Source organism: Manacus candei, unplaced genomic scaffold (assembly GCF_025592945.1).
Source record: "Manacus candei isolate 608988 ecotype Guabito, Panama unplaced genomic scaffold, ASM2559294v1 h1tg000008l, whole genome shotgun sequence".
NCBI classification, from domain to species: domain Eukaryota; kingdom Metazoa; phylum Chordata; class Aves; order Passeriformes; family Pipridae; genus Manacus; species Manacus candei.
This window is the reverse complement of record NW_026138056.1, coordinates 16,020,911-16,033,597: the sequence shown is the minus strand read 5'-3', so window position 1 is coordinate 16,033,597 and position 12,687 is coordinate 16,020,911. Positions and strand designations below refer to the sequence as shown.

Here is a 12,687-nt window from a genome sequence, read left to right as displayed (position 1 = left end):
GATATTAATTAGCTTTTAACTCCCACTCAACAGTGACCAAAGCTGTTTTCTATACAGCTGGAAAGATGAGCAGCTACATAACATATTTTTATCAGTACACCAAGCCACTGAATTAGTAAACACAGCCACTGGTGCTGTTTTGGGGTCCTGTTCAGCTGACTTCATAGTTAGGGATTAACTTTTTTTTGAAGTGTGAAACAGTTGTTTGATTTTGGTTTGTTTTTTCCCCTTCAGGGCCAAGCAGTGATAATTCTCCCGTTCTTCACTAATTTGACAGGAGAAAAACTTAATGACCTTAAGAATGCTCTTGATCAACTTGTAGCTTTCAATTTTCCCATGAGGTCTGATGAATTTCCCAAAGGAACTTTGAAGCACAATAACTATGTAGACTGCATTAAGAAGGTCAGTATTTTTAACGAATACATAATTAGAAGCCAAAGTGAACTACATCTAGAAACAGCGTTTCACAGGATCTGAAATTAAAGAGAGAGATTCTCAGTTCACATAAGGAAATCAGCTTTTTGGTTTCTTTGGTTTTCTGCTTCTGGTCAGTATTAAAAAATAATTACTTCATTAGATTGATTTGATTTTATCCAGTGTGACTCTCTAAGTTGTACATTATTTCTTTTTCAGTTGTTAGATGCATTAGAATTGTCTCAGAGTCCAATGTTGTTGCAACTGATGACAGAAATCCTCTGTAGGGACCACAGACATTTCATGGAGGACTTATTTCAAGCTAGCTTCAAAAAAATTTCGAGAAGGTGAGTTTAGTCTATTGGATTTTGCTCTTGTTCTCATTGAATTTTTGCTGAAGCAAATGTGCTTCCTGCATTTTATTGTCCTTGTAATAGTGATGATTTACGCTATTATTTACATAATAGTTTTAATTCAGACTTTGATTTTGTCTTCACATTTTTGAAGTATTTCTGAAGTATGAAAAAGTGACAGCAATTCCCAGATTACACTTCCAGTGCCTGTGCAAATTTGAAAAGCCTTCTGTAAGTTAGGTGATTCACAATTCAATTGACTGTAGCAATTGTGTGTTACATATTTACTATCCCTGTATAACCATATGATCACTTAAGTTGATAGCACTTAATGATGACAGTGAATTACTTTGTTCAGCCTCTTTGGAAATACAACAGCACATTTAATTGAATGTTTCCAGGCTGCCAAATCATAGACACAAACATGCTCTGTCTGCAGAAGAGCTCTTCAGTCTGTTCTAAACCAAACATTTCTGTTCCTGATTGGCTGTTAAGTAATGACTGTATATTTTCCTGGACCTTATGCCCAAATCCAATTTTTCAAATTTTAGCCCTAGTAAAATTTTTCAGAACAACAGTTCATCTAGTAGTGGAACACTCGAATAGGCCACTGGACAACCTTAATAACAGCAAAGTCTCCTCCTTTTTTCCTTCTTGTTTGCCTACATTCGTCACGTATACCAGATAAATTATTTGTTTATGTTGTTTGGTAAAAAAGAGCTGAGAAAGCTGATGTTTGCTTTGGGATTAAATTATTATAGATGCACAAAGTTTACCATCTGTTGCAGACTAAGAAGCTGAGGGCTGTGGCTTTTTTGGTTTTTTTGAGATCTCCACAATAAGTGGTGATTCAGCCTGATCTTGCATGTCTTGTAAGATAATCCAAGAGGGGTATGAATGCAGATAGTAAAAAATTTAAATGTTGCAAGGATTTGAGACATAAATGAAGTCTGGTGAAAGAGTTTTCATTTTGAGATTTCCATCTTGTTTAGGAGCACCACTGCCCAACAAGTGATACTGTTGGACACCATTCACAAAATGTTCCAAAGTGAAGAACTTCTTTCAAATACTACTCGTCAAGCATTTATGGATCGCTCCCTCCTTACTCTCTTGTGGCACTGCAGCTTGGATGCACTGAGAGAATTCTTTGGCAAAATTATAGTACAGGCTATGGATACACTTAATTCCAGGTTTACAAAGGTATGAATTAGTTTTTTTTTTTTAGGATTAGGGAAGATCTAATAAAATGCAGGTGTTGATACGTATGTCTTGCTTTTGAATGAAACACTAATGGAAACCACTTGTTTTCCGGTTTTCTGTATCTTGAAATGGAACTTTGTGCCAGTTACATAGTTTGATTGTTATTGAGAAACTTTTCCTTATTCCCCAACACACTACACTGTTCCATTGAAGTTAGTGCAGGTTTGCATATCTACTGTGTATAAAAACTGAAGTTAGAATGTTATCTGTATATATCTAAAGGGATCTGAAATTCTGTCAAAAGCAAAAACACATTCTAACTTTGAAATATAAAAACTGTATAAAATTGTAGCCTGTTATTACATTGTAGGATAGAGATATTCAAGCTCCGTAATGAAAGCTCTGAAATTAGGTACATTACTTCTAGAGAAATAAATACATCTCTAGTAATTGCAAAGATTCTTCAGCAAGGGATTAGGATCAGGTATCTTCCTGTCTCTATTTACAGCCTGTCTTCCAATTTAACAGTACATGCAAAGATTTTGTTGCCAGTGAAGGTTTCTGCTCTTGCTTTAGTTCTTCCCTCTCATGGTTTTGCTGGTACACCTGTTTAAAGGCAACAGGACAAACAAGATGCTGAAATGATCCAAGTTGAGTAACAGTTAAAGCCAAGACATCTGTAAAGTCATCTCTACCATGTTTCCATGGCTGTAAATGCTGGCACCAGTGAGGTGCATAAAGAAACTCATGAATAGTACCCAGTATGGTGCTTATTTTCCTCCACTATCCTTATAATAATTTAGGCCAATTGTAGGTAAGACAACTCACCTAATAAACACAGGTCAACACAGTTTTAATAACTGTACTACACAGAAGCTCAGAATTTGTCAGTCTTTTATTATCATCAGTTCTTTTCTGTGTTTTGGAAGGTAGAAGTAAGCTAAAGGCTGTCTAATAGAAACCTGAAGTAACTGTGGAGCTACTTAAAAAGGACAGGATCCAGGAAATCTCTTTCTGAGGTTTTACTTGTTTGTTTCTAGTCCAATGAATATAATTTTGATACACAAGTCACCAAGAAAATGGGGTATTACAAGCTGCTAGAAGTGATGTATGTGCGTCTTTCAAAAGAAGATGTTTACTCCAAGGACTCTAAAATTAACCAAGCTTACCGTGGCTCCATGAGTGTAGAAGGAAATGAGCTTACCAAGACACTTATAAAGTAAGACTATTATTTATTTTATTTACTTGTAACTTTCTAATTAGGTTTTGGCCAGACACACTTTTTTAAGTAGACCATGTGAAACAAAAGATGGATTTGTTCAAGGGAAAATGTAATCTGTGATGTAGCTCTTGATTTTAAATTAAATACACAATATTGAATTTGCATTGATAGAATGATCTCTAGCATATGTCAGGATAACTTTTACCTCCTATTTTTGTCCTTTTTTTTCCTATTTGTTAATCTTGTGCACTTATTTTACCTTTTCAGTACGATTCTTGGCCTTTAATTTGTGTTTTCACAATTTTAGTTTCGGTATACTTACAATTCTATGTGGAGTATGGTTCTGTGTTGCAAAATTGGTATTTATATGATTGATGAGAAGATGGATTGTCCATTACATTTCATAATGCAGCAGCACACTCAGTAGGTGTAATTTGACTTAATCACCACTGCAGAGGGGGACAAAAGAGAAATACTGAATATGTATGCTAATTAGTATTATTTAATTGGTTTACTATTTGGAGAAATATATAAGATATCTGAATTGCTTTTTGCATTGATTTTATTTTACAACACTGTGTCTTATGAGGACTTCAAATAATTTCTTGGCCATGATTTGCAGAGCTGTAAATGTCTTTGGGCCAAAGACCAATAAAAATCACATCTAAACTAGTTTTTATCCTGCTGATGTGTAGCATAGTTTAACATGCACATCCATTCACAGTTTTGTGGTGAGGGACCGTAAGAGAAATTTATGTAGGCATCAAAACACATCTCCATCTTATCTGAACATTATCTATCATCACATTCCTGATAACAGTTGTGTAAATACTTGGGGAAGGTGTCTTTGTCATTGATGAATGGTTCCATTTTAGGGCAGTATACTTGTGAAGAATTTGAACAAGTCTAAGGTGGCTTAATCTGATACTGCTGTCTTGAAACTCTGTTGATTCACTGGTCTCTGGTTCGGACCCTTCCCATGTTTCTTAAAAGACTTATGATGGTGTTTTCTTGCCTGTTTGTATTTTAAGGTCATGCTATGATGCATTTACAGAAAACATGGCAGGAGAGAGTCAGCTGTTGGAGAAGAGGAGACAGTATCACTGTGCAGCATATAATTGTGCTATTGCTGTCATCAGTTGTGTCTTCACTGAAAGTAAATTTTATCAAGGCTTTCTTTTTACAGAAAAATCAGAAAAGGTAAGGAGCAGTCGTTGCTGTTAGAAGGCTTCCAGAGCATGAAACACAAAGTGATGTTGCCTGATAGCAATAAATCAGAGAATGAAACCTGAATGATGTGAAATTATACTAACAAACTACCCAGTGAGGCAATAGAAGGAGTGCTAGCTGACTGTCTTGCATCCTTGCTGCAGTTTGAATTGCTGATGAAAGTTTTACCATCCGTTTGCATGGGTGAAGTAGTGATACTTGCCCTGTTTTCCTTCCACTCTCAATCAGTTTTCTAAAATGTGAGGTTAAAAACCCTGTTGTCCAAGTTTTCCAGTACTTGGAATATACTTGAATAAGAGACACTCTTTTTACAGAACACATTCTGTGCTGTGAATTCTTGAGGAGTTGAATAGCAAAATTTTCTTTGAAGTATTGATCTAGAGGAGAAAACATGCCGTATTTTCTACATTCTACATTTTTTAAGAAGAAATAAAATCCGTTCAAAGCAATTGTTATTGTGCGCAGCATTGTAATTTTACTATTTCCTTACATACTTTGGTTTGCAGAACTTGCTGATCTTTGAAAACTTGATAGACTTGAAGCGTCAGTATACATTTCCTGTAGAAATTGAGGTGAGTGAAATTTCTGGCCTTTAGTGGTCCTAATTAAAAAAGGGTTATGACTTTAACAGTGAAGACCAGGTCAATTCTCACATATGGAGAAAAAGGATAAAAGAATGGACTATTCCTCTAATGTTTTAAAATACGCTTTTGTGAGAGAAAGCCATACTTGAAATTTAGAACATAGCCACCATACACATAACTTTAACATACTTTTTAGCATACTTACTCTGGTAATGAACAGCTGTAGGAATAAGTAATTTAGCTGTTGTTCTGCATTAATTATGATAATTTACAACATGGGATTTTGTTCATGTTAAATGGTTTTGATAATGTTTTGGCAGTTCTATAAATCAATAATCTGTAACTTTTAAAAAAAATTAATTTAAAGAATTAATTAAGTAATTTCAACTTTATTTCTTGCTGTTTAGGTGCCTCTGGAAAGGAAGAAGCGGTACATTGCTATAAGAAAGGAGGCCAGGGATGCAGGGAATAGCAGTCAGGGTATGAGAGTCATTTATGACTATGAAAAAAAATGCTTTCTTAGCTTTCATACAGTGTTTGTTGTTGTGTTGCTAATTGGCTTCTACACTAGCAGAAACAAATAAAAGCAATCAATGTATTTCATCTAACGATCAATTCACAGCCACCCTCAAGTTTTAGTGGCCAAAAAAGACTTGTTTCATGTAATTATGTTGATTAATGGTCTTCTGTTTTTTCCTATCTAGATGAACCCAAGTATTTAGCTTCTTCGTCATACATGATGGATAGCAGTTTGAGTGAGGAAATGAGTCAATTTGATTTTTCAACTGGAGTCCAAGGTTTTTCTTATAGCTCCCAAGATGCTACAGCTAGCAGCACTCATTTCAGGAGAAAGGTAATTTAGTGACTGTGAGTGCTGTGAGGAAGAAAAGTTTTATGCTTTCTTGTAATTGCATGTACTTACTGGTGTTGAGAAAAAGAAGTCTCTAGTCTCCTGTATTTGTTCTATCTGACTGAAAATGGGTTCCTTCAGAAGATGAGGGAGGGGACTTGCACTATTTTCTGTCAGTCACTTTTCTTTTTGCCTCTCTCCACTGTCTACAGCTAGAAAAAAACAATGCCTTACCTTGAGTTTCTAAAGCTGAGTAGTGTGAGTGAAGTCCAGCCTGAGTTGTAAAAAGGTGTCTCGTGACTACTCTCAGGCATAGCTGCTGATGGTTGCATGCATTTGATAATAATAATAATAATAATAATCAAATGCTTCATTATTTTTATTGTGGCACCTTGTATTTAACTGTTGATCTTGGGAGATATTAAATGCTGTTCCTCCCAGACTTGAAGTTGTGTTTCTTCTGCAATCAAAACATGTGTCATCAACAGTGATACTGATATAGGATAGATGTTTGATATGAAACATAAAGCTTGTAAAAGTATCATAGACACTGAAGATTTAATCTGTCAAAATAACTGTTAACATTGATAAACATAAACTCTTCCCATGTTTTGGAACGAGGAGGTGTTTTAGCTGCAGAAAAGTTAAGCAGATAGAAAGTACTGTTTTGTGTAGTAGTGTTGTAATTTCTAACTAAACAATTTTCTTTTGTGATTTACTCTGTGTGGCAAAAGAAGGCTGCTGTGGATGCTAGTCAGTGTGAAAAAACACATCCATAAGAATAAGGCTTTTCCCTCTTTGGAATGTATTCTTTGAGCTATGAAATGAAATAATTTCTGTGAGGTTCAGCTTAACTCTTCCTCCTTTCAGCATTTGCCACACCTATTCTGGCAGGTAGTAAAGTCGGAGTAACATAAAGTTAACATCTGTTGTCAAAGATGTGCAGATGTGCAGATCCGGTACGAATATTTGGGAGGTGTCGGTTTGAGCAACCCATTTGATGTATTATTCCCTGTTGTGCACACTGAGAGTATAGTCAAATCAGTAAACACAGATAAGATCAGAATGACTTATGGCAGGATTATCATTTAAAAGGAAATACAGTGTTGTTATTATTCATAGTAACATTTTTTTTTTCAGGAGCCCACAGAATACATGGTTTTAAATGATGAGATGGAATTGGAAATGGACGAATTCAACCAGCATGAATGTATGGCTTCTATGACCACTCTGATTAAACATATGCAGAGGAACCAGATCACGCCCAAAGTGGAAGAGGCCAGTATTAACCAAAAAGCTGGCATTTTTCCACTAATGATACCAGGAAAAGGGAGTCATGATTGAATCTCTTAATTTATTAATTTTCTTGGCTGTATTATAGTGCAGTCTGTGTGGTTTGAGCTGGGGGCTTTTTGGCTTGATATACCTGTTTGGTGTAAAAAGTTATTTGATTTTTGCTCATCTCTCTTAAATATCAGGGGACAGTTCCAGTAGATCTTCCTCTTTGGATGAAATTTCTGCATGGCAAATTAGGAAACCCATCAGTACCATTAAATATTCGCCTCTTCATAGCAAAACTTATTGTTAATACTGAGGATGTGAGTAATCTTTTGGTAATTTTTTTTCTGTTAACATAAGAGTTTGTATTATAATATCAACTGTGTAACTCTTGCAGAGTAAAATACTTCATCAGCTGAGACCTTTAGGGCATTCAAATTAAGCACTTTGTTCTGATAAAAGGGAGCACGTTTATAGGCCAAAATTCAAGATAGTGCCAGTATTTTGAATGTAATATTAATACTTCTTCTCCTAAACTCTACTTCTATAAGTAGAGGGTGTCCACAATGCATGTCTTCTGTAAACTACAAGTAATTTTTTCATTGATACAGGCAAGAAGTATTGGCTGACTGTACTTGCAATGGTCACAGATGAGTCTTATGGAAACACTTTGAGCTAAATGATATTCTTGTTGCAGAAAGATAATAAGATAGCATAATATGTTTTCTAACTCTCATTCTTGGGTAAAACATTCTCAATCTATTTCATACAGTGATAACCTCTTTCATACAGTGATTTTAAAGTATAATATTTCTGTCTGAAATATTCCAAACCCAAAAATGCTGAATTTCAGAGTTAACTCAAGAAACTTTATACCAATTTAATGCTAGTTTAAAGCTGTCTGAAATGTCATTCTCTCTCAAGTCCTTTAGAGACAGAGTTTTTGGTGTGCGAGCCATAATGTCTGGGCCCTAGTGAAATAATTAACTTTCTGTGAATAATTGGTTAAAGGTTTCTAAGCAAAAGTGAGAAATGTAGTTATGGATATTTTTTATTCAAAAGTTTTTGTGGTTGTTGCTTTGTAGGTTAATCAAAGTGCTAAGAAGTTGGTTTAGCAGTCTTACCTGCAGTGTTTACTGAATAAGAGATTACTGTTTTCCATAGGTATTCCGACCTTATGCGAAGCAGTGGCTTGGTCCATTGCTGCAGCTTGTTGTTTCTGGAAATAATGGAGGTGAAGGGATTCATTACATGGTGGTGGAAATAGTGGTTACAATCCTTTCCTGGACAAGTGTAGCCACCCCCAAAGTAAGGAAATGTGAAATTCATTTTTATTATTATTGTGACCATTTGGTAATGAAAGAGTGAGTTTGTTACTATGCGCTTACAATCATTTTATACATCAGTCCACTGTTTCTTTTATGTATTAACTTCAAACATAACTTGTTTACTTGCTTGCTTTCACAAAACAATAAAGGTCCTTGTGTTGGAGTCCCTATGTTTATTTTTGGTGCTGTTCTTTGTAGGGGAATATTAAGGATGAGATTTTAGCTAACAGATTGCTTGAATTCTTGATGAAGAATGCCTTTCACCAGAAAAGAGCTGTGTTCAGACACAATCTGGAAATCATAAAGACAGTTATAGAGTGTTGGAAGAACTGTCTCTCCATACCCTACAGGTAAGCGTTTGGACAATTGCTTTCTTTTGTCAATATTTAAAAAATAAAAATTAATATTATCAGAGGAGATGAAAATGTAAATTCAGCTGCAATAGTTAACTTTTTGTCCCTAGAGTTGACATTAGAACTTCAGAACCAAACTTTCCAAAGATTGTAAATTAATTTGAAAAACAACAAGGAGAGAGACAGGGAAAACATACAAAGGATGACAAAAGCAGCAACAAAAGCAGGAATAATCTCTACAAAGATGTTTTATTTGACATTTTGGGTATTATCGCTGAATACTGGTGCACTCTTAGTAAGATTTTTGCTGTCTGCCATGCTCCTGAACTTGTTGAGCATTTGTGTGGGTTTACAATCTCTTTTTGGTTGTTGTGGGATGGGGATGGAGGATTTTTTTTTTTAGAGGGGCTGAGTTTTATTTGCAAAGACTTCTTCATTGAAGCTACGTATTTACTACTTTCTACCGGTTTTGTTTTTATCCAACAGTTTATTATTTGAGAAGTTTTCTAGTGGAGACCCTGATACCAAGGACAATTCAGTGGGAATTCAGCTGCTGGGAATTGTTCTTGCTAACAATTTGCCACCCTTTGACCCAAAGTGTGAAATAGATCGTGTCAGGTGAGAAATGCAAGTTTTTTTGAATGATTTTGAAAAAAACTTAAGCCAAAGGAAGCAAGTCTAATTTGTCAGCGTGAAGTGTGGGATCTGGATTGCTTATCATCCTTTTGCTGTTGTCTATCAGAGGTAATGCTTTTCTAGCTGCAAATTGCAGACTACATTTATTTTGGAAAATATCTAGAAGTATGTAAAGTTTTTTTATAGTGAGCCCCAGGATTGCAATTTCATGGGAATTAACAAAGTCAGGAATTGCCAAAGCAGGGATTTGAGACATTGCAAGTGGAAAATCCATCTTGTGCTGTATTCAGCTCTTCTAAGAGCGATCACTATTCCCCCAGGCAGCTCAGGTGAGTTTTTTGTTTCAATTTGCGGTAGTAGTAATGGCTTACAGCAGGTCTGCCTTTTGTGTTAGGTATTTTCAAGCCTTGACCAGCAACATGGGCTTACTAAAGTATAAAGAAGTTTATGCAGCTGCAGCAGAAGTGTTGGGACTTGCTCTTCAATACGTTGCTGAGAGAGAAAATGTAAGTGAACTGTGCTGTGTGTTTGACCATTCCTATCTTAATTTTATGTTCATCTTTTATATGACTACTCATTTCAGCTCCAAAAATGAATGCATTTAAAACTCAACAGTCTTTGTCCAACAGATTGAGCTAAAGGTTTAAACTGCTAACTGAAGAGTAAAAGAATATGGGAGTGGACTAAGTGCAAAGTTTTTGACTTGCTCTGTTGTAACTGACAGTGATTGATCTCTTTCTGAGACTTTTGCCAACCAGGAACACTAACATGGTCCGTTTTAAAGTTGGGGTTTCTTTAAGAGAAAAAAAAAGGCAAGTTTGAAGTTTGGAATTACGTTTTGAGTATCTGTGTCTGGGGATGTTTAATAACTTGCAAGTTTTGATATAAAATTTAAAGGTTAAACTGTATTTAATTTTTAATCCAGTTATTTTATCGGTAGTGGATAAGGTGAATGCAAAACTGTTACTCATCAAATCCTACAGTACTAGAATTTGTGGATAGTTCTTGATGATCACAAAAATCAGTTTGAGACATATGCTAGAAATATTTCTTCACACAACAGTTCATGAACTTCTGGAATTTGTTGCCAGAAGAGGTTCTAGGGGTAAGTAGCATCAGCAGGTTCAAAGAGAAATCAGGCAAACTGATGCACAAAAAAGTATCATGAACAGGTTCTAAAAGCAACAGACAGCAATGTAAGCTCCAAGATCCCTAATCTAAGGACAAATGCATGTTGGGTTGTATGAGTGAAAAGGAGGACAAAATGCAGCCAGGATCATCACTTCTCTCCCCGCTATTCTTATTTCTTTCCCTACCTAATTCCATTCTGTTCTTTCACAGTTTGTAGAGCATATTTCATTAATATTCATAAGTCTTCTCTTTCACAGTCTTCCAAGTTCCCTTATAAGCAGTATTTTGAATAAATGAGCAAAGATGGTGCAAATTTTATCCTTATCCACAGATATCCTTATTTCTTTGGCCTTGATTAAAGGTTGTTGGTTACTTTTCACCTTTTCACTAAAAGTCTATTTTTTGTGTTCATTAATTGGACATCTTCTATACTGAATGAGAAACTGTTTAATATTTATATAGGCACATTAAGCAACTTGTATTTCAAAATTAAGGCATGGGTTCCAAACCAATTGAAGGAAGCTTACAAACTATTATTTAAGCAGCAGTCGTATGTTTCAGTCAGGCAGAGCTGTACAGGAACCATTAAGCACCATAAATGTTATGATGAGTCAGACGGATGTTGCCTAGCAAAATGCAGTAGAATCAAACAGTACAGCAGAAGAATTGTGTGTCACTAAGGTGGTTATGAGTTTCATGGGTATCCTTGATTTACTGCCTTTCTCATTTTCAGGTACTTGAAGATCCAGTTTATGATTGTGTCATAAGACAATTAAAACAACATCAGAACACCCAACATGATAAGTTTATTCAATGCTTGAATAAAGTTGTTAAGAATTTTCCACCTCTTGCCGACAGGTATGTCATGATTTACGTGGTATGTTGATTATAGATCTAGAGGAATAATAGAAAATTACTTGCTCTTCTTTGTGGGCTTCTGTTTTTGTTAAGGTTTATGAATGCAGTATTCTTTTTGATACCCAAACTTCATGGTGTGATGAAAACCTATTGTCTTGAAGTAATAATGTGCCGGGCTGAAGAAGTTCCTGATCTCCACTTGCAGTTAAAGAGTAAAGACTTTATCCAGATCATGAATCATAGGTAAGTGGTCATGTGATTACAATGCATGGTCCAAATTTCTTGATAATATTTTCTGTGCTGACCACAACATTTTTACATTCAGAAGCATTTATAATTCACATTCACTTTTGGGTCACTGCTCTCTAATTTGAGCTAATGTAATCTGGGAGTTAAGTATTAAGATGGTTAGCTCACTGTGAAAAACCAACAAAAGCTCCTAAATAGCATTGTGGTGAAACACCACTGGGATGTAAATTTCTGTAGTATGTATTTGTTTAGTTCTGTTGTTACTCTCAGGTTGAACTCAAAAGTATTTACCTAAAGCCCTTTATGCAAAACCAAATATCACTGCTAAATGTAAGCTGATCTTCTGGTTCTGTGTGTGGCATTGAAGAGAAAAGCAATGTACCTATTCTTTTTTCCCTCTCCTTTTAGGGATGATGAAAGACAAAGGGTTTGTTTGGATATAGTGTACAAGATGCTGGCTAAACTAAAACCACTAGAACTTAAAGAACTTCTCCCTGGAGTAACAGGATTCATTTCTCACCCTTCTGTAATATGTCGCCAGCGCATGTATGATATTCTGATGTGGATTTATGATAATTATAGGTGTGTATTCACTGCAGATGTTGTCTTTCAATGGTTCATCACAGGCAGAGTGAAAGTGTTTGTAACGGTCTTCCAACTTCATGTCAGTGCAGGATATTTTTCTTAAAATAGAGCCTTGGATTTGCCTAAGTGGCTTTGGCCTTTGGTGGCAATTTTGTCACTTCCACTAAGGGATAAATACTTGGACCTGAACTTTAACCCAGGACTAGGAGGTTGTATCACCACAGCATGATGGCATAAGAGATCTTAGCTTTGATGCCCCCACTTTTTTTCTTGTCGCCAGAATTTGTAACCAATAAAAATTATACACTAAAGAAATTTACTTGTAGGTAGAAAATGTATTGAGGTACTTTGGCGTGATCTCAATCCCTTCAATCTAGTAGTGTAAAGATGGTCCTTCTGTTTTACCCCTTAGAATA

General features: G+C 35.6%; 1 protein-coding gene across 2 annotated transcripts in view; it reads left to right on the top strand.

The window, feature by feature from the left end:
* Positions 1-12,687, top strand: part of PRKDC (protein kinase, DNA-activated, catalytic subunit) — an 84,547-nt gene that overhangs the window by 35,577 nt on the left and 36,283 nt on the right. Inside the window, exons 39-55 of one of the 2 annotated variants that reach the window (XM_051769611.1) lie at positions 235-402; positions 634-761; positions 1,760-1,967; positions 3,008-3,186; positions 4,221-4,389; positions 4,926-4,991; positions 5,411-5,483; positions 5,708-5,856; positions 6,994-7,131; positions 7,332-7,451; positions 8,296-8,439; positions 8,658-8,809; positions 9,299-9,430; positions 9,843-9,954; positions 11,313-11,437; positions 11,531-11,680; positions 12,095-12,268. In XM_051769611.1, the coding sequence (XP_051625571.1) occupies positions 235-402; positions 634-761; positions 1,760-1,967; positions 3,008-3,186; positions 4,221-4,389; positions 4,926-4,991; positions 5,411-5,483; positions 5,708-5,856; positions 6,994-7,131; positions 7,332-7,451; positions 8,296-8,439; positions 8,658-8,809; positions 9,299-9,430; positions 9,843-9,954; positions 11,313-11,437; positions 11,531-11,680; positions 12,095-12,268 (2,387 nt within the window). The remainder of the gene's footprint in view (positions 1-234; positions 403-633; positions 762-1,759; positions 1,968-3,007; positions 3,187-4,220; positions 4,390-4,925; positions 4,992-5,410; positions 5,484-5,707; positions 5,857-6,993; positions 7,132-7,331; positions 7,452-8,295; positions 8,440-8,657; positions 8,810-9,298; positions 9,431-9,842; positions 9,955-11,312; positions 11,438-11,530; positions 11,681-12,094; positions 12,269-12,687) is intronic. The other variant, XM_051769619.1, reaches the window with a different exon arrangement.